This window comes from Colobus angolensis, unplaced genomic scaffold (assembly GCF_000951035.1).
Source record: "Colobus angolensis palliatus isolate OR3802 unplaced genomic scaffold, Cang.pa_1.0 Scaffold152, whole genome shotgun sequence".
Lineage (NCBI taxonomy): Eukaryota > Metazoa > Chordata > Mammalia > Primates > Cercopithecidae > Colobus > Colobus angolensis.
In genome coordinates this window covers 6,959,962-6,981,581 of record NW_012114622.1, presented here as the reverse complement: position 1 = coordinate 6,981,581, position 21,620 = coordinate 6,959,962, and the positions used below count along the sequence as shown (strand labels likewise).

Genomic DNA, 21,620 nt, shown 5'->3' with positions numbered 1-21,620 from the left:
TCTTGTCCAATAGCACTTTTTCAAAAAATTTCTAGACTCTTAAATTAATTCTCTGTTCCAACTGCTAAACCTAATTCTGTTCCATTTCAGGAACATCATTTTGGCATTTTTTTCTCTTCTTTCCTTTCCCATTTGATCCTTAGTATCAGCTCATAAAATTCCTCTTTATGAATTCCAGATAATTTCATCAAGACATGACAAAAGAGGCACTGTTCTGGATAATTTAAATGAAATGTACAAGCATACATGCATGTGACTTGGATATTTCAAATTAAATTCTACCATCAGGATATGTGCCTCTTCTGGTAATTTAGGTCCTTGTACCTAACCAGTTATCTGAAAGGTATCCCCACACCTCTAAAGGCCTAGACAGAGCCCCATATTTCTCATCTCTTCCTGACACTCTTGGGCCCTGACAATCTCTCTCTCCTTGGGATTTCTACAGCATTTATTGTCTGTTTCAACCACCCATTGCATACTTAGTTATGAATTTGAAGCATCTCTTTTTATACATATTTTTATTTATATATCTTATATGTATATTTGTTTTACATACTTTACATGTGTGTGTATAGTTACGTACGTTATCAATATTCAAACCACATTTTAATCAACTTTTAAGAAGACATATTAAAATTTCTTTATATTTTCCATAAAGCTTTGGCTATAAGTATGCAATATCATATTTCCTGACTAAGGAAAAGAAGAAGACATGTAAAATTAAAACTTAAAATTTTCCAAATGTTTGTTGCCACTAAAATAAGATTTTATTTCTTTCTTTCCTTCTCCTCCTTCCTTCCTAAGAGACAGGGTCTCACTGTGTTGCCCAGGCTATAGTGCAGTAGTGTGATCATAGCTCACTGCAGCCTCAAATTACAGGGCTCAAAGAATCCTCCCACCTCAGCCTCCTGAGTAGCTAGCACTACAGGCAAGCGCCACCACATCCAGCTATTATTTATTTTTATTTTTGGTAAAGGTGGGGTTTCACTATGTTGTCCAGGTTGGTCTCGAATTCTTGGCCTCAAGTGATCCTCTTGCCTTGGCCTCCCAAAGTGCTGGGATTACAGGTGTTGGCCACTGTGCCTTCTAGACTGTGGTTTATCTCTTAATATGTTAGTAAATCATTCTGTTTAGGACAAGCTTACTATTTTAGCTGGCCAAAGGACGGGTAAGCCAGGTTAATATGGATAAAACCATGCAAATCCATCACCAATGCGAGAAAAAAATCATAGTGGATGTTCTGCAGACAGTGGGCCAGTGAGTATTTCATTATGCAAAACACTCCTTTTTAATTTTGCTAAAGTATATGTTTTTCTTCCAAATTTAAGTTACAATAGTAGTCTGTGGGGCTGAAATTAAGAATGTGGCTTTTTTACCCTTTCAAAAATAGATTTGGCCAGATGTGGTGGCTCACGCCTGTAATCCTAGCACTTTGGGAGACTGAGGCAGGTGGATCACCTGAGGTAAGGAGTTCAAGACCAACCTGGCCTGGTGAAACCCCCTCTCTACTAAAAATACAAAAAATTAGCCGGGTGTGGTGGCGGGTGCCTGTAATCCCAGCTACCTGGGAGGCTGAGGCAGGAGAATCACTTGAACCTGGAGAGGTGGAGGCTGCAGTGAGCTGAGATCACGCCCTTGCACTCCAGCCTGGGTGACAGAGCCACACTTCATCTCCTCCCACCCACCCCCCGCCGCCGGCAAAAAAAGATTATTTAGTTGGGTATGGTGGCTCACGCCTGTCATCCCAGCACTTTGGGAGGCCAAAGTGGGAGCACTGGTTGAGCCCAGGAGTTCAAGACCAGCCTGGGCAACAGGGCAAGATCCCATCTCTACAAAAAAAAACTTAAAAGATTAGCTGGGCATCGCTGTGCGCACCTGTGGTCCCAGCTACTCAAGAGGCTAACGCGAGAGGATTCCTTGAGCCTGGGAGGCAGAGGTTGCTGTGAGCCGAGATCATGCTACTGCACTCCAGCCTGGGCAACAGAGCAAGACCCTGTCTCAAAAACAAACAAACAAATCTGTGTTTAGAAAAACTGATCTAGTTCAAAAATTGTGTTCAAGATAGAAGTCACTGTGGTAAATTGGCAGGTACTTATTAATTTAACAGAAAGAAATCGTAGGCTTTTTAGTAGACTTACTATTTATTATACACTACTATTGAGATTATTTTACCTATTCGGTCTCTTGCAGGGGGATGGGCTGGACTGCCCTGAGGAGCTGGTACTCAGAGTACTATCAGGACTACTTAATGAACACATCCGATCAATATTCAAAGTGCTCTGGCAAGCTTCACAATCTAGACTACCTTTACATCTAGTGGAAGAGAAAAGGGGAAAACGTGAGTCAAATACGAGAAGATACTCTCCAAATAGTCAAAATTTGTATTCTTTAATTAAGGATATGAAACTGTTAAGAATGACCTACATGGACAAAACGTAAAGCTTACAAATACAGGGAAAATGCTATAATGATGGTGCTAAATACTATTTAGAAAGTTCCCTGTCTAGAACTGGGTTATCTAATTTAAAGGTTTTACTCCAAAGGACATTGAAAAACAAGGAATAAGTCACAGAAAGTTGTTTTTCGACACACCAAAGGATGCCACCTATATCCTTTGAGGATGCAGCATTTGGCACTTACTCTCTGAGTGAATGTCTCTGCGAAGTCTCTTCCTCATCAGTGTCACTGCTAATAGTGATGACACTCACTGCAGGACTCGGGGAGTCGGCAATAATGATGGTTTGTCGCTGTTTGTCTGAAACTGATGAATCAGAGTCCTGTCTGATAGATGTTTCACAGCAATTTCTTGCCTCTCCTTCTGAGTTCTGATTGTCCTGTGTTTCTATACAACTTACTTCCTCGACATCTTTCCCATTAATTATCTTTGGAGAAATAAATGCTGAATGTGGGATATTGGTATTCTGTAATGAATTACTCCTGCAACCAAAGGAATAATTTATAATTTCTATAATCAAAATATGTATAATCAGTTGTCCAAGGTATCTTGTTAAACCAAAAAATGCGAACCTTCACTTGTTCGAGTTCATGAATGTAACACACCAACAGATCTCGAGTTCTTATGAAATATAAAATAGCTCTAGAAATATCCATGTAGATTGCATTTACATATATTTAAATAGTCACTTTTTGGTAAGTGTGCTATCTGAATGTCCACAATTGCTACATTACAGGTAGATAATAAATCAAAAGAGCAATAAAGACAATCTTACCAACTGAAAGCATTTATTTCCTCTCTTCCTGGCTCCCATTCCATTAGTTTTACCAAAATACCTCTGAGAAATTGAGAAGGGAGCTGGCTTAGTGTTTGTAATAAAGGTATAAAAGAGGTCATTTTGAATACAACAGAGTGACCCTTTAGTGTACATGCAAAATTCATTTTAAAGATTCTCAAAATGCAGAGGAAAGTTAAAGCACCAATACCAACCTGTTCTGGCACTGTTTATTTTTCTTGGTAGTGGCAGGTTGAGGCCAGACGACATGTGCAATCCCCACACTAACTGGCTGAGGGGCAGATAAAGTTATCTGATTGGTCAGAAGAGGCTGCGGCATCACTGAGTTATAATGATTGCTGCATGAAATCATCTTCCTAGGCAGAAGTTCAGAACAATGTTTTTAATCAAGACCTTTCTTTAATCAAGATCTAGTCTGCAAACTATTCACAAAGTACTTTTGTTTTCAGCTTACCCCCAGTCTCCAAGCCTGTGTGAACCAGCCACACTCTCAGAAGTTAGTGTAGTAGTAGCAGGAGCCAGGGGTGTCACCTGTTGCCAGGCAGGCACCAGCATCTGCTGTGTTCTACCAGACCACGTCTGCTTGCAGCAAAGGAAAACAATAGAAAATAACAAGTTATAAGTAACTTTACCATATCCTAAACTCAAAACTATCTAAAGTAACAGCTAACCATTATAAACATTAAAGTCCATAACCTAAAATGGATTAAATCCCTATCCAGGTCATTTTCATTATTTCCCAACAGCACAAGCTGATATACGGCAAGGAATGAATTATTACCAACCTGAGAAAGAACTCCTGGTCGGATCTGTAGTGGCTGCACAGCTGGGGCCTGAGTTACAAGTGGAACTGTATTATCTACCCTTATTGAGTAACTAGTAGGTTTACCATGTGTTGCAGGAATACCTGTGAAACAGAATAGTTATCAAATAAAAGAAAACATCTTCCTCTTATTTAACTTATACAATTATTTTAAATGTCAAGAATTGCTTAAATTCTGACAGATTTTTTTTTTTTTTTTTTTTTTGAGACAGGGCCTTGCTCTGTTGCCCAGACTGGAGCACAGTGGCATGATCCATACTGTGGCCTCAATCTCCTGGACTCGTGGATCCTTCCACTTCAACCTGAGTAGCTGGGACCACATGCGTATACCACCATGCACAGTTCATCTCTTCAATTTCTGGTAGAGACAGGGTCTATGTTGCCCAGGCTGGTCTTGCACTCCTGGGCTCAAGAGATCCTCCTACCTCAGCCTCTCAAATTTCTGGTATCACATGCATGAGCCGCCACACCCAGCCTTGATTGTGGGGTTACAATGCCATTCTCTGCATAAAACTTTCATAACACTAACTGAGCAATCCATTAGGAAAATGATGTACTTCTTGTCTATCTTGTGATATACATCATTCCAAAAATTATTATAAAGCTTCCCTTTCTGTTTCAAAATGCATACTACAAAGTTGAACCATTTAATTTTCTTGAAACTTCTTATCTCCAAAGTTTGCTACTGAAGCTTTATTTTCCTTTTTAAATAGTTCAGTCACCATGATAAAGAACATGGAAAGAAGAATCTGGTTTAGTATGCTGACAACCTAGCAGGTAAAGGTTCTTTTTTTCAAACAAACTTTTAGCTATGCTTAGTATCTTCTTCTTTAAAACTGATAGAATCGGCCGGGCGCGGTGGCTCAAGCCTGTAATCCCAGCACTTTGGGAGGCTGAGACAGGCGGATCACGAGGTCAGGAGATCGAGACCATCCTGGCTAACACGGTGAAACCCCGTCTCTACTAAAAATACAAAAACTAGCCGGGCGAGGTGGCAGGCGCCTGTAGTCCCAGCTACTCCGGAGGCTGAGGCAGGAGAATGGCATAAACCCGGGAGGCGGAGCTTGCAGTGAGCTGAGATCCGGCCACTGCACTCCAGTCCAGGCAACAGAGCGAGACTCCGCCTCAAAAAAAAAAAAAAAAAAAAAAACTGATAGAATCTTACGCTCTTGTCACCAAAACAGAAATACATCACAACTTCATAATTTAATGGGCATAATGGTTCACATAATGGATGAAAATTCAGGGATGGCACACTCATTTCAACCTCCAAAGGAAAGGCAAAACTAACCTATTTACCTAATTTGATGATAAAACTAAGGTTTCCCCAATGTGGCTTAATTGACTAGTATTCTTAGGAGAGAGCTGCTGGAACTCCAGAACAAACATGTTACCATTTTGCTTGCCAACTAGGAAAATTAGAAAGCAGGATTACCAGACATGTTAATCCTGTTAATGTTACTATAATGTTAATATAGCTGTTTGACTCACTGCAAAGCACCTTGCAAATATTAAGTCTTACAATACTGAACTCTGAGACAGCAAAGTAGTATCACATTCCAACTTAAAGTTTTGATAAGATTTTAGGGGCATCCCCGAAGATCAGAAATTACATTAATGAAAATAATTTGACCACTTCATAATTCCACTTTATTGTAGCAGTTACTTTCAACATGGGCTTGAGACTATTTAAATATAATATAATCAATTTGGGGATAAATGTGATGTTGAGTCTTTCTCTTCAGGCATAAGAGAAAAATACTACAATTGTTTTCTTTCTCTATTGTAAAACAACCTCAAATTTTCTATTTCACAGATGTAAGTGTTAATCCTAAAGAGAATGTCCATTTTAGCCTGTTTATTTTCTTCACGGAGACTATTATCTTACTACCAGGTTATTCTACTCTCTGTGCTCCACCTAAAGAGCCAGGTATGAGTCAAGTTTAATGAAAATCTTCTTACTTCTGCTAAAAAGCCTGTCTTGATCATCCAATTCTCCAAGACATGGAATATCAGCACACCCAGGCAGTGTAGATATATTGCAATATATAGACAATCTCTTCAAGAAAAAAAAAAAAATCTCTTCACTTTGACAAGGATGAACAGACAGAGCAAATTTCCGAATCTCAACAAAAATCTCATTGCCTGTAAATTCTCTCCACAAGCAATGCCTTAAGATGAGAAGAATTCTCCTATATACTCTCTCCACAGGAGATCTAATTTTTGATCAAATTCAATAGTGGGATAAGATCTCAATTTTTGTATAGTTATTAGGTTAGCTGAAACTTTATCTTTGATTATATTTGCTTTAATACTTGGAGAATAAGGCATAAAAAGCTTATGAATATTAGTATAACAGAAAAGAATTTTGCTGGAATGTATTTTACTCTAATATTGTCATCTAGAGGGGATGAATACCTAACTTTTCAGGTCACTAAATAATTTTAAAAGCTTGTTTAATAAATAAAACATTCAGATATATTAAATAAAAGCTTAGCTGATTTTTAAAAATAAGCTTACTTTTTAAAATAAGCATAGTCTTACGGATAAGTATTTATATGCCTATACCTACATATTATAATATCTAAAATATATCAAATGCATTACCTAAACATGATAGCGTCAAAGTAAAATTTTTAAGTCAAAAGGATAAAGTTTATTTTAAAATATAAACCACCATGGTACCATAATTACTATCCCCAATAGTTGCCCAATAATTATTTTAAAATGTTTCTTATAAATGCAATGGCACATTCTGAAGGGAAGGGATAAATGAAGGGGAGGGGCAAGAAGCCCAATGTTGAAATTTTCTACATTACAATTTCTACATAACATCTACCCGTCCGATGCTAAGACTGATTAGAGGGAATGCTTTCATTTCTAAGGCAGATACTCTACTAAGATGAGAAACAACATATTTATAGAGCCTGCCTGGCCTGTTGCTGCAACTGCACCTGTTATATAAGCTAAAACATATTGTGCTTCTTCTCACTAGTAATTCTACTTCAAAAGTGCTGTTCATGACATTTAGAGGGTTAATGAGTCTGTGATAGTAATTCTTTTCTTTCAATTATCCCGTATTTTAAACCACTGATATAGTTGTTACTTTATGTACAAAAAGGTTTCTAACTTTTCATCAATTATAAGCCATATAAAAAGACAAAAGATTTTTCTAACCTCATTGAAAGGTTTTAAGAATGATGCTCAATGCTGTTTAGAAACGTATCTCAGAAGTCTCTTTAAGTTTTTGCCACAGAAGCTAGGCTCTGAAAAAAAACCTGCTATTCCAAATCTTCGTGAAATATACCACAGTATAAGTGGTGACCCTAAAACTGATTTTGGTACATGGGAGGGATTACTAGAACCAAAGAACCTATTTGTTAGTGTAGATTATAAATTTAAGTGAAAATGCATTTGTCAAGATAACACAAGTGATAAGTGATTAAAAAACATATTTTTAAAAAGCACCAATCTTCCATGCTGAAGTATTTAGAAGTAGTGTCATAAAATCTACCATTTAATTTCAAATAGTACACATATGTGCACTACGTAAGCAGGTAGGTAGATTGATAATGCAAATATGGTAAAATATTAACACCTGTTGAATCTAGGGTAGAAAACATACTATTCTTTCAATTTTTTTATATGTTTGAAATTCTTATAATAAACACTTGGGGAAAAAACTGAAAAACACAACAGCATCATATTGTTAGCATCTATTATTGCTAACACTATAATGATGTGGGCATTTTTATTACCAGAAAGTAATAAAAATGTCACTGTTACAGATACTCACAGACCACCACTGTGGCCACTGGGTCACAATTTCACCTTCAGAGTCAACAATGAAAATAAAGCTACCCTGATAGAACAACAGTAACTGAAGATCTGACCTGTTTTCACATCTCTTATTACCAGCAAATCAAGTCAACAAACATATTCTTGGTTCTTTATTTGATACTGTGGAAATATTAAAATAAAAAAAGTTTTAGAGTTGCTTGAATGCTTAAAATTAAAAAATCAGAGGACGGATGCAGTGGCTAATGACTGTAATCTCAGCACTATGAGAGGCTGAGGCAGGAAGGTCACTTGAGGTTAGGAGTTCGAGACCAACCTGGCCAACATGGTGAAACCCTGTACATGCTAAAAATACAAAAATTAGCCAGGCGTGGTGGTGCATACCTGTAATCCCAGCTACTCAGGAGGCTGAGGCATGAGAATCACCTGAACTCAGGAGGTAGAGGTTGCAGTGAGCCAATATCGTGCTACTGCACTCCAGCTTGGGCAACAGAGCAAGACACTGTCTCAAAAAAAGACACACTCCAAAAAAAAAAAAAATCAAATAATCCTTCAGAATCAAAATGTATTAGAGTTGGAAATGGCCAATATATTATCTATTCAGTCTATTTCCTTTTACTAAGGCTGAAATAAATAAACAGGCTAGTCTACAATGATACAGCAAAAAGGAGAAACAGAATTAGATTCCAGGTGTTCTGACTTAGCACCAACTGTTTTCATTTACTCTGTACAATATCACCACTAAGTTGGACATGTTGGTTTAGGGCTCCATCTGTAATTGACCTCTTGCATTAACTAGATGTTAAAGCTTAGCAAGGACAAAATCTCAGGAAAGGACTTAGGAAGTAGGGTTTTAGTCCAGTTATTCCAGTAGTGAGGTTTGATGCTATGATTCTCTAGGAACCATTAAGAGATTTCCTAGTTTAAGAATGTATAGCCAGTCAGGCATGGTGGCTCACGCCTCTTATCCCAACACTTGGGAGGCTGAGGCAGGTGGATCACCTGAGGTCAGGAGTTCAAGACCAGCCTGACCAACATGGAAAAACCCAGTCTCTACTAAAAATACAAAATTAGCCAGGCATGGTGGCACATGCCTGTAACTCCAGCTTTCCAGCTCCTCGGGAGGCTGAGGCAGAATTGCTTGAACCCGGGAGACGGAGGTTGCAGGCTGCAGGGAGGCAGAGGTTGCAGGTTGCAGTGAGCTGAGATCGCGCCATTGCACTCCTGCCTGGGCAACAAGAGCGAAACTCCATCTCAAAAAAAAAAGAATGTATAGCCTCTTCAAAGGTATTCTATCACCCATTCCACTTGAGGATTTAGTTGGCTATTTTTATTTAATGAAGGGACATTAATTTAATTGAAATCAATCCATTAATTATTACCCAAGCTATCAATAAAGACTATAGTATTTTGGGACAAAACTCTTTTGACCAAAATTTTAAATAATTGAGCTCTCAGTCACTTTAATGTTTGGTATTGGTAGACAAATGTCTAAAACAGTGATACCCAGCATAGGCCAACCTGTAGCTTCCCAAGTTCAATCACTCCTATTAAGGTATTTTATCATTTTACACTCCACAGGAAATACAATTGTCATATGACCCATTTTGTTAGTGATGACTGTAATGGAGTTCCAGTGAAGAAATGAGTGTCACTGGTCTAAAAGCTTATTGAACAGCTTAAATTTTTTTTTTTTTTTGAGACAGAGTCTCACTCTTTCACCCAGGCTGGAGCGCAGTGGCACAATCTCAGCTCTCTGCAACCTCCACTTTCCAGCTTCAACCTCCACTTCCCAGCTTCAGCCTCCCAAGTAGCTGGGACCACAGACGCATACCACCATGCCCAGCTAATTTTTTGTATTTTTAGGAAAGCCGGGGTTTCACCATGTTGGCCAGGCTGGTCTCAAACTCCTGGCCTCAAGTAATCCGCCCGCCTCAGCCTCCCAAAGTGCTGGGATTACAGGCGAGAGACACTGCGCTTGGTCTGAACAGCTTAAATCAAATTCAAATGTAGCACTAAATGCAGCAAAAATTATACAATATATTTAATGAATAGATTCCTAAGCTTATTTTAAAATAATGCATGCCTAGATTCAAAGCAAAATTTAAATAAAAGAATACCTTGAATAGCTGGGGGACAGATAATCAATGTCTGCTGAAAAGCATCACCACAACCAAACTGAGCAGTTCCTGCCTGCAGAGGTATTCCATGGTGCACAACTGAATGAGCAGATGTGGTCAATGCCTGAAACAATCAGCACATTATACAGAGCACATTAGACAGAGCAGTCTTCTAAATGAAATACACATGCTGTATAAATAGAATTCAAACACATTTCTTAAGATCATAATTCTACAATTAAAATGTGCCCAGAGCCGGGCGCAGTGGTTCATGCCTGTAATCCCAGCACTTTGGGAGGCTGAGGCAGGCAGACCATGAGGTCAGGAGATGGAGACCATCCTGGCTAACACAGTGAAACCCCGTCTCTACTAAAAATACAAAAAATTAGCCAGGCGCGGTGGCAGGTGCTTGTAGTCCCAGCTACTCGGGAGGCTGAAGCAGGAGAATGGCGTGACCCCAGGAGGCGGAGCTTGCAGTGAGCAGAGATTGCGCCACTGCACTCCAGCCTGAGACACAGCGAGACTCTGTCTCAGAAAAAAAAAAAAAAAAAAGTACCCAGAAAATGAGAACAAAAACAAGCTGCCAAAATTAAAATTTTAAAACTGATTCTACTGACCTCTACTTTTGGTAGAGTTATGGCATAGAAGGGCAGATGGAAGATATTTACAGAATGAAGAGAGGAATGGAAAAAAAATGAATTTGAGTAGATATGTTCCAATTGTTACCTCGAAATTTTAAGAGATTTGGTAAAACAGATATAGTAAGACCTCATTAGCACTGTACATTCTGACACCAAACTTCTGTATATATCAAAAGTAAAATGAGCAATCATTAAAAAAGACCCTAAGTTATTAATTACTACACATTCTTACCTGACTTCTTAATGTTCCAATTTTAGTAAAATTTGCAGTCAGTGTAGCAGTACTGCTTGAAGCAACTGGTCTTAAAAGTGAAGTTTTGTTGTGATTATTTGTGTCACATAAATTTAGGTGGGACTTACAAATATCCATAATATGAAAACAGGACTTTACACTGTAAAAAAAAAAGTGAGGGTATTATAGTATTATTCTAAATGCTTAGTTTTAAATTGAGGTACATTGACAAAATTTAAAAATGATTCCTAAAAGAAAAAAATCCTATGATTTGCACTTAATCGCTTCTTTCCAGTAATATTTCTAACAGGAAATCTTACCAGAAAAGATTAAGTTTCAGAGCAAGTAAAAGTATATATTCTGCAATATTTTTCTTAAAACAGTAAAACCATAGTAAGCATTTTTGGTTAGTATGCAATAATTTTACGACCCCCTACACGAGAAATTTTTTTCCTAAATTTCTAGATCTCCACACCACTAAATTAACAGTACCAAAGAGTTGCTATCGTGTTACTTTCAAAGTGACTGTATATGAAAAACATTAGGACATTTTAAGTGTTTGAGGGGAAAAATCTAAATAAGTTATAGAAAAATGTAAATTTTAAGAACAATTCACAATGATAAACGTTGGATTCATTCCTATGCCTTCTTCATTTTGTCTTTTTAAATACTGAAGGAAGCTGTTTTAAGTCACTTAAATTTACTCCCTTCATCTCCCAAAATATGTCTGAGGCTCGAAGATTTGGCCGGGTGCAGTGGTTCACACCTATAGTCCCAGCACTTTGGGAGGCCAAGGTGGGTAGATCACTTAAGCCCAGGAGTTCGAGACCAACCTGGGCGACATGGTGAAACCCTATCTCTACAAAAAATTAGCCAGGCACGGTGGCGCATGCCTGTAATCCCAGCTACTCATGAGGCTGAGGTGGTGAGAGGAGCACTTGAGCCTGTGAGGCGGAGGTTGTAGTGAGCCAAGATTGTGCCACTGCACTCCAGCCTGGGCAACTGACAGAGCAAGACCCTGTCTCCAAAACAAACAAACAAACAAACAAAATACAAAGAATTTGTAATATTACAAGCCTTTGGAATGTTAGTATATATTCTTCCCTACCGATCTATAATCTACTGACCACGAAAAACCTCCTTTCCTGCACAATGCAGGAGAAAAAGAGGAAAAAGGAAAGCAAAAGTTGTGGGGAAAAAAAACGTAAAATGGAAGTTGTAGGACTCAAAATATGATAGAATCTACGGTCTGGGAAAACTGAAATGTGACCTGAAAGAGAAAACTGTTAGCATTTCCTTTTATATATGCCTGGTTATTAAGATAAGAAAGTCATGTATAACAAAAACAAAACCACTCAGTCTTATTTTTAGTATCGCATTTTGGAGAAGGAACACTGGACTGCAATTCAGACTTCAGTTCTAGTTCCGGACAGTTACTGGTGTACATGAACTTGGTCAAGTTAGCTTAGCCTCTTTTTACTCAGGTTACTTGTATTTAATGAAGAAAAGTAATTTCTCTGATGCAGTGATTTTCTATAGACTTATTATTTTTTTAGAACCACTTTAAAAGATCTTAAAGTAACATACTGGTTGCTATGAGGGAAATCTAGAAGATGTTTCATATTAACAAAAGGATGGTTCAGGGTCTCAGCTGGAGTAATTCTTAAATCTGCATCAATCAGCAACATTTTCTTCAACAGACTAACAAATTCTCTTCTATCAGCTTTCTCAGCCAAAAGATCACTTCCTTCCAAATCCATCACTGTGTTCACCTAAGAAATCAAAATTTCAAGCCATCAAGTAAAAATAAGCCAGAGAGAGTAGTATAAATTCCAGTCAAAAAAGAAAACAAAAATCACAACACAGGAGAGGAGAGGGAACTACAATTATCTTAAAACAAAGAAGAACAATTAATATTAAATCCTCAAAATGTGCTGAGGTACCAAATAGGATTCAAAGCATAAAAGAAGATTTTAAAGATTAAACAAATATCCATTTATAGCGAAATATAGGGAAAAGAAATCTGTTGGCTAGGATTTTTCCTTTCAAAGCAAATACTTTTTTACTAAAGAACAAATAGGTAAATTAAAATTTTCATAATGACAAATGCAATTTAGCTCCTGAAAGGTTGAAAATAGAATCAGTTTCATTTGAAAAACTTAAAAACAGCATGGACTCTGTAGCCATTTAAAAACTGAGTAACATGTTTTGGGCCCCTTGGCATTCAAGTCTACCATCTAAGCATACCAGATTAACAAATGTGGCTATGGTACTCACATGCGCTATGTCATCCAGACTGTTGAAAATGTATTTTCTGGCTTCTTTAGACTTCATTCCTGTCTCTGCCTCATGCTCTTCCAATGTCTTATTGCATATATCAAAGGGAAAAAAGAATACATTATCATCCACAATATGCACATTTCTTTAATCCTGGCACATTTAGTCTAATATATTAAATATTCTAAAACAAATAGTAATTTCAAAAGAGAAACTATCAAAACGTATTTTTTAAAGTATACACAAAAAAAATGAGAAGTGCTTGGTTCAGGCCAAGAAAAAAATTACAAATTTAACAAACCCCATAAAGAAAATAACTAGGCCTGGCATGGTGGTTCACACCTGTAATCCCAGCACTTTGAGAGGCCGAGGTGGGTGGTTCACGAGGTCAAGAGATCGAGACCATCCTGGTCAACATGGTGAAACCCCGTCTCTACTAAAAATACAAAAATTAGCTGGGTGCAGTGGCATACGCCTGTAGTACCAGCTACTTGGGAGGCTGAGGCAGGAGAATCACTTGAACCCATGAGGCAGAGGTTGCAGTGATCTGAGATCGCGCCACTGCACTCCAGCCTGGCAACAGAGGGAGACTCTGTCTCAAAAAAAATAATAACTGTTTATGAAGTTAATTATTGAGGATTTACTGATTCCCCCAAAGAACCTAGCACACTTGGGATATGTAGTAAGAGGTCAAATTCAGTCCCTGTCCTATAAAGTGTAATAATGTAGAAATGAGAAGATAAAACACACAACACAAATATAGTTATACACATAAAGGTTTTTAACATTTAAGATGAATTAATAATTATGTTGTGGAATTAGAGAGTAACTGAAGTTATTCTAAGAGGACTTTCTTCTTAAAGAAGAAAGGGGGCTGGGCACAGTGCCTCACACCTGTAATCTCAGCACTTTGGGAGGCCAATGCGGGCAGATCAAAAGGTCAGGAGTTCAAGACCAGCCTGGCCAACACGGTGAAACCCTGTCTCTACTAAAAATACAAAAATTAGCTGGGCATGGTGGCGGGCACCTGTAAACCCAGCTACTTGGGAGGCTGAGGCAGGAGAATCACTTGAACCTGGGAGGCAGAGGTTGCAGTGAGCCAAGATCGCGCCACTGCGCTCCAGCCTGGGCAAGAGAGCAAGACTCCGTCTCAAAAAAAAGAGAGAGAGAGAGAGAGAGAAGGACAGGGCCAGGCATGGTGGTTCATGCCTGTAATCCCAGCACTTTGGGAGGCGGAGGCGGGCGGTTCTCTTGAGGTCAGGAGTTCAAGACTAGCCTGACCAACATAGCGAAACCCTGTCTCTACTAAAAATATAAAAATTAGCTGGGCGTGTGATGCAAGCTTGTAGTCCCAGCTACTTGGGAGGCTGAGACAGGCGAATCGCTTGAACCCAGGAGGCAGAGGTTGCAGTGAGCCAAGTTGGCACCACTGCACTCCAGCCTGGGTGAGAGAGAGAAACTCTATCTCAAAAAATAAAAACGAAAAAAAAATTGATAAAAATAAAATAAAGAAGGGCCAAAAATGAAAATTCAAAAGAAGGAAGGAATTTAGTAAAATGCAAATAGATATGGAAGGTATTATCCATGTATATGAGGCATCTTAGAAAACTAGTCTTCTAAATATTCTATTTTTTAATGAATTACCTTTAATCTCCAACCAGAATGAGACATATCTGTTTCTTTGCAAAAAAATCTTGTGGATTTAGTACCCACATTTAACAACTGTTCTCCTGGTAAACCTTGAGTCTGAGAAATGTATCGAATCTGAAAAATAATTTACAGAACAGAATAGTTTATCCTTTCATGTGACAGAACACTTAAGTCAGACACCAGGCTGCATGTTAGGTCAGGTATTAAAATACACAGTCTATGCCCTCAAGAAATGCATTGTCTAGTGGAGAACATATATGGAAAAAATTATAATACAGAATTATAGGTATCATAATAAAAGCATGCTTGATAGAAAAGGCATACCTAAAGTAATTGTGGTCAGGTAAAGTTCTAGAAGAGGTGGTCCTCAAGTTTGGTGTTAAAGGAAAAATAACAGGAGTTTGCACTGGAAGGGTGGGGGGAAAAACTATGCTAAGGTTATAGTATATGCAAATATGGAAAATCAAGAGAGAATACCCTCACACATTCAAACACTGAAAGTACAGGGGGTCACTAACAGAGAATGCTAAGAGATGAAATTGAACTAGCAGGTAAAGGGCTTTATCAGCAAACTAAGAAATTTGGATTATATGCCAGGAGGTAATAACGGGAAACCACTGGAGAAATTTCAGCAGGAAACTGACAGCTTACATTTTAAAGTAATGTCTGACAATGGGTGAGGGGATAAGGCCAGAGAAGAGATGAAGAGGGTCTGAACTGAGAGACTGAATGGGAATAGAGAGGAAGGAATGAATTCAAAAGAGATTTAGATTGATAAAGACAGGGTGAATTACTATGGTGGGAGTTTGGAGGGAACACTTTTTTGAGACACTGATATATACACAGCTGTGTCTCTAGGGGAAGAGGCATGGTAGCTGATGGGCTCTCCCAAGGGTGATACTAAAAATCTCCAGCTTCAGGGCTTCTGAACTTAATATTTCTGTTTGAAATATTCTTTCCCCAGATATCTGTATGGCTCTTTTGCTTCCTTCAGCTCTTGGTTCAAATGTTCCCTTATTGACCAGGTCTTCCATGACCCATTAATAAATAACAGAAAACTCTGCCCTTCTGAGTACCTCACCCACCATCCTCCTGGCTATATTTTTCTCCACTGTGCTTTTCATTATCTAATATTCTATACATTTATTTTTCATTTTCTTACCTCTCCATGAGACTCTTACGTTCCATGAACAGAAGGACTTTTCTGTTTACTTACATACCCCCAGAGCCCATGAAAGTGCCTGGTACACAGTAGGCCCTCAAATATTGATTCCCCCACTTAATGAGTGGGAAACATGGGGGATAAACAGGGGCTCAGAAAAGAGAGAGATCTCTGGGGGCTAAAATTGTTTTTCCATCCTTCCTTCTTACTAAAACTTGACTCCCCTAACCTGTATGAGAATAAATGCAAAGACTTTTTTTCTTAAACCTCAAAGACTCTGCTCCATCAATTAGTCCATCCTCTTCTGCATCTTCTATTTCTTCCTCCCTCTGAGCTCTCCCCCAACCAAATACAAAAATGTTCAATATCTTCTATCCTAAAAAAAAAAAAAAAGTAAACCTCCCTTAACTACTTAACTGTTTCGTCTCACCCTTAAAATAGTAGCCTATATTATTTCACTTCCCATTCACACCTCAACACACTGCAATCTGAATTTTACTCTCATCACCCTCATGATATGGTACTAAGATAAGTAATGGCCTGTTAGTAACAGACACGTTTAATAATCACATATAAATCCTTATTTTGATACTAATGGCTACTACCATTTTACATAAAAACCGTTCATTCAGTTTCCACGACGCCATTCTTTTCTGGGTCTCTTTCTACTTCCTGACAGTCTTTCACTGTGTTCCCCTGTTTGTTCTTTATATGACACTGCTTTCCAGAGTCTTGTCTTTTTTCCCTCTACAAGTCCTAAGTGCCCACAATTTTATCTCTAAATCTGCGTCTCAATCTTTGGCTCTAGCTCTGGATCTCCAGACCCAACCACTTATTGAAACTTGCGACCTGGTTGACTCTAGTACCTCCAACTGAATATATCCTAAATTGATTTGCCCCCAGATCTGCTAATCCTCATGTATTTTCCTCCTGTGGTTAATAGCAACACCATCCACTCAAATCAGAAACCTGAAATTGATGTCCTATACCTCTTCCTCATCATGCTCCCCCAACATCCAAAAGCCTAACAATTTTACTTCATTAACATTTTTCACAACCGTCCCCTCCTCTCCATCCCTACCTCAGATCCTCTTCAATTCTGAGTTATACAATTTCACAAGCCTCCTGATTATTCTACCTGCCTCCAGTCTCTCTTAATGTCCTTACCCGCTCACCCCCAATTCATTATTGACACTACTACCAGATATCCTGGCAAAATGTACATCTGTTAGTCACTTGTATAAAATTACTTAATAACCCTTTACTAACTAGAGCAACCTTGTCCAACCAGCAGCCCTGGCCCAGGGGCTGCATGAGGTCCAATACAAATTCATAAACTTTCTTAAAACATTATGAGTTTTTTTTGTGATTTTTTTTTAAGCTCATCAGCTATCATTAATTTTAGTGTATTTTATGTGTGGTCCAAGACAATTTTTCTTCTTCCAATGTGGCCCAGGGAAGCCAAAAGGCTGGATACCCCTGACCTCGAGGGTCAATTCCAGACCTCTAACCCTAGCAACCAGGCCCTCCAACTATATATATTCCCTGTCCTTTTATATTCTCCTGGTACTTCAGCACCATCTGGCACCATGTCGAACCACATGGGCCAGTTTCTCTTTCCTATATTGTTCTCAAACTCTTATTTATCCAACATACATATTCCTCTTCCAATGTGGCCCAGGGAAGCCAAAAGGCTGGATACCCCTGACCTCGAGGGTCAATTCCAAACCTCTAACCCTAGCAACCAGGCCCTCCAACTATATATATTCCCTGTCCTTTTATATTCTCCTGGTACTTCAGCACCATCTGGCACCATGTCGAACCACATGGGCCAGTTTCTCTTTCCTATATTGTTCTCAAACTCTTATTTATCCAACATACATATTCCCCCTTTCACCAAATCCACAGGACAAACTTTTACTATTCCTTCTTCAAGACTCAGCTCAAGAAACTTCTCCTCTATAAAGCCATCCCTGATGATGCCAGGCAGAGGTAATTTTTCTGTGCGATCATCACACCTAGAACATGCGTTTATAATTACAACTATATTACAATTTTTTACATCTGTTTTCCCTACTAGATTGTGTGCCTTCCAGTAAGTCTGTTTTATCCACATTTGTATTCCCAATTTTATAAAAAATGACAACGAAAACTTTCACATTACAAACTGGCTTCATTTCATTAAAGTGCTGCTCTTTCTCCCCACCTCCCACCCACTAAGTAGCTAAATTCCTTATTTCAAGGAAACAGGAAAATGGAAGGAAAAAGTACTATGAGTTTGGTGCCTAGATGCTGCATCAGACAGAAAAGCCATCAGCAATTCAATTTCAATAAACAGAGCATCTATTATGTGCTAGATGCTAAAGACATGTAGATAAATAAAATATGGTGGCAATCTTCAAAAGCACAATTCGGTAGAACAGATAAATGTTTAAGCATGTAATCTGCAATTAAGCTAGTAAGCCATTGTGAAGAAGAAAACAAAGTGCTGAAAAAGCAAAGAGAATAGAGCAATTAATGTATCTCAGGAGTTAAGATGGCTCTGTAAAACAAAAACAAACAAACAAAAAAAGTGGCCAGTGAAACTCTGAGTTTATTACTTGTCATACTGCCTGCCCAGTCATTTGAAGAGAAAAATGTTCCATCTAGAACCCCTAATATATACATATGTTTGCCTTCCTCCATCTCCAGTGAATGAAGAATGGGAATCTGACACATAATCTAAACTGGCCTCATGAACTCAACTAGAAAAAAAACCAAGTCAATCAGATTAACTGATGTCAGAAATGTGAACTAAGAAATACCAATGACTCTTGGGGGATGAGCTAAAGGGTTATAGGCAGAGCTGGAGTTTTATGGTCATGTAACTGAACCAAAGGTAAGGTGAGCAGAAACTCAGATCAGAATAGACAAAGGTACCTGAAGAACAGCCAAGTCACACTGATGGTCCAGTACCAGTGACGTTCTACCAACACCTGTTAATTCCTCCAGTGTCGCCTTGCTTTGAAAAGCACCTTCAATTCCAAACTTCACAAATCCCAGTCATATTATAGTTCCATTCTTGGATCCTTGTGATAGTCCACTGATACAGTTTGAATGTTTGTCCCTCCAGATCTCATGTTGAAATATAATCCCCAGTGTTGGAGGTAGGGCCTGATGTGTTTGGGTAATGGGGGCCGATACCTCAGGAATGGCTTGGTGTTGTTCCCCCAACGGTGAGTTCTCTCAAGATCTGGTTGTTTCAAAGTGTGTGGTGCCCATCTCCCCCGTCTCTTGCTCCTATTCTCACCATGTGAAACGCCTGCTCCCCTTCCCTTCTGCCATGATTGTAAGCTTCCTAAGACCCTCACCAGAAGCACATGCTAGAGCCATGCTTGTACAGCCTGCAGAACTGTGAGCCAATTAAATTTCTTTTCTTTATAAATTACTCAGGTATCCCTTTATAGCAATGCGAATGGCCTAATACATCCATACATATAAATAAATGCCCCCTTATTTGGGCCAGCTTGAGTGGGTCTCTTTGCTAAATAGCCTGACAAACATAGAAATCTTGAAAGATTTATTTTCCTCTGCAGTTGAAATACTGAACTTTATTTTTCTTACATAAGACTTGAAATTACCAAATATAATTTGAATATAAAGTCAGACTCTTAGTTGCTCTGGATAATATTCTATGTAAACTCCAACAAACATTTTGGAAAAATAACATTTACCAACTATTGTCTATCCGTCTATCCATCCATCCATCCATCCATCCATCCATCCATCCATCCATAAAATAGTCCTTAATTCCCTAGAATACTTTTGGTAATTCCCTAGTACATATAAGTTCTATAAATAGAACACTAATAAGACAGTTTATCTACAATTAAGACATGAAAGGATTCACACACTGTAACAATTGGTGGTAGGATCTTCCCTAACCACACACACTAAATATAGATGTCTATATAAACGGAAATAAAATGCACAAACAAGAAAATATGAAATTATAAATTTTCAACATGGTCAGTGTCCACTTACAGAATTTAAAATTCAAACAGAAAATGCATTGGAAAGGCTTTAAGAGATGATAAATGTGATTAAAGGGCTAGAACACAAACCCCATAATGAAGAATTAAAATACTTTGAATATTGTTGTTGGTGACTCAAATTCGACTTTTAAGAATATAATAATTTGGCCCAGTGCGGTGGCTCATGGAACACTTTGGAAGGCCTAGGCAGGAGGACCACTCGAGCCCATGAGTTCAAGTTTGCAGTGAACTATGATCCTGCCACTGCACTCCATCCAGGGCAACAGAGAAAGACTCTGTCTTCTAAAGAAGAATATGATAATTATAGTTCTACTGTTAAGAACTCTTTAGTTTACATCTATAAAGCGGAGGCAATAGTAGTGTGGACTTCATAGGGTTGTTACGAGCATTAAATGAGTTAATATAAAGTGTTAACAGCAGTTCCTAGTACATAAAAGAGCTCAGTAAGTATTAATTAGTTAATAATACTATTGCCCACTGCACTGCCACTGTAAGGCAAAAAATAATAATTAGAAAAAAACTGCCAGGCTAGGTGCAGTGGCTAGCACCTGTAATCCCAGCACTTTGGGAGGTCCAGGCGGGAGGATCACTTAAGCCCAGGACTTTGAGACCAGCTTGGGCAATACAGAGAAAGAGACCCCATCTCTACAAAAAAATAAAAATGAGTCAGGCATGCTGGTATACACCTGTATCCCCAGCTACTGGGTACAGCCTGAAGTGGGAGGATTCCTTGAGTCCAGGAGTTCAAGACTGCAGTGAGCTATGATCATTCCACTGCATTCCAGCCTAGATGACAGACTGAGACCCTGTCTAAAAAAAAGTACCAACTCCCCAATTGGGGTGTCCAAGTATATCTAGGCAGCTGATTACTGGAATAAGGAACAGATAAGAGAGAGAGACATACCCTGCTGGTGGCCTTTTCACATCCTAACATTAGATGATCATAATCTAGGGAGATGGGGAAAATCTGTGAAAATCAAACACATTAATAAACAGACTAAAGCTGTTTTGAGAAACATATGTGGCCAGGCGCAGTGGCTCACGCCTGTATTCCCAGAACTTTGGGAGGCTGAGGCGGGTGGATCATTTGAGGTCAGGAGTTTGAGACCTGCCTGGTCAATATGATGAAACTCCGTCTCTACCAAAAATACAAAAATTAGCCAGACATGGTGGCACACACCTGTAGTCCCAGCTACTAAGGAGGCTGAGGTGGAAAAACTGCTTGAACCTATGAGACGGAGGTTGCAGTGAGCCAAGATGGAATCACTGCACTCCAGCCTAGGTGACAGAGTGAGACCCTGTCTCAAAAAATAAAAATAAAAGAAAAAAGAAAAACATATGTGAACATTTAATAAGTGCAAAAAAAGCACCTGAAAGTTCCAAATCAAGATAGTAAAAAAAAAAATTTATCAAAATTTATCAAAGCCTATATAACAAATACTATGCTTGAAAATGAGTTAAAGTCCCAGATTAGGGCCAAAACAAAGATGCCCACAAAAATCACTACAATTTATTTGCTTTGCATTCATGCATTTTGTAAAATATTTTAGAACACTGAACTGTGGTGGGGCACAGTGGCTCACGCCCATAATCCCAACACTTTGGGAGGCCGAGGCAGGCAAATCATGAGGT

At 38.6% G+C, this 21,620-nt stretch overlaps 1 protein-coding gene across 5 annotated transcripts in view; it reads right to left on the bottom strand.

Moving 5' to 3' along the window:
- HIPK3 (homeodomain interacting protein kinase 3) overlaps window positions 1-21,620 on the bottom strand; it is a 99,211-nt gene that overhangs the window by 5,536 nt on the left and 72,055 nt on the right. For 3 of the 5 annotated variants that reach the window (XM_011936373.1, XM_011936377.1, XM_011936376.1), the window contains exons 4-13: window positions 14,787-14,906; window positions 13,143-13,229; window positions 12,453-12,637; window positions 10,866-11,025; window positions 9,993-10,116; window positions 4,037-4,158; window positions 3,706-3,830; window positions 3,446-3,607; window positions 2,641-2,937; window positions 2,173-2,313 (exon numbers count right to left, since the gene is read on the bottom strand). In XM_011936373.1, the coding sequence (XP_011791763.1) occupies window positions 2,173-2,313; window positions 2,641-2,937; window positions 3,446-3,607; window positions 3,706-3,830; window positions 4,037-4,158; window positions 9,993-10,116; window positions 10,866-11,025; window positions 12,453-12,637; window positions 13,143-13,229; window positions 14,787-14,906 (1,523 nt within the window). Of the gene's footprint in view, window positions 1-2,172; window positions 2,314-2,640; window positions 2,938-3,230; window positions 3,294-3,445; window positions 3,608-3,705; window positions 3,831-4,036; window positions 4,159-9,992; window positions 10,117-10,865; window positions 11,026-12,452; window positions 12,638-13,142; window positions 13,230-14,786; window positions 14,907-21,620 lie in introns of all 5 variants that reach the window. The other 2 variants (XM_011936371.1, XM_011936372.1) reach the window with 1 other exon arrangement.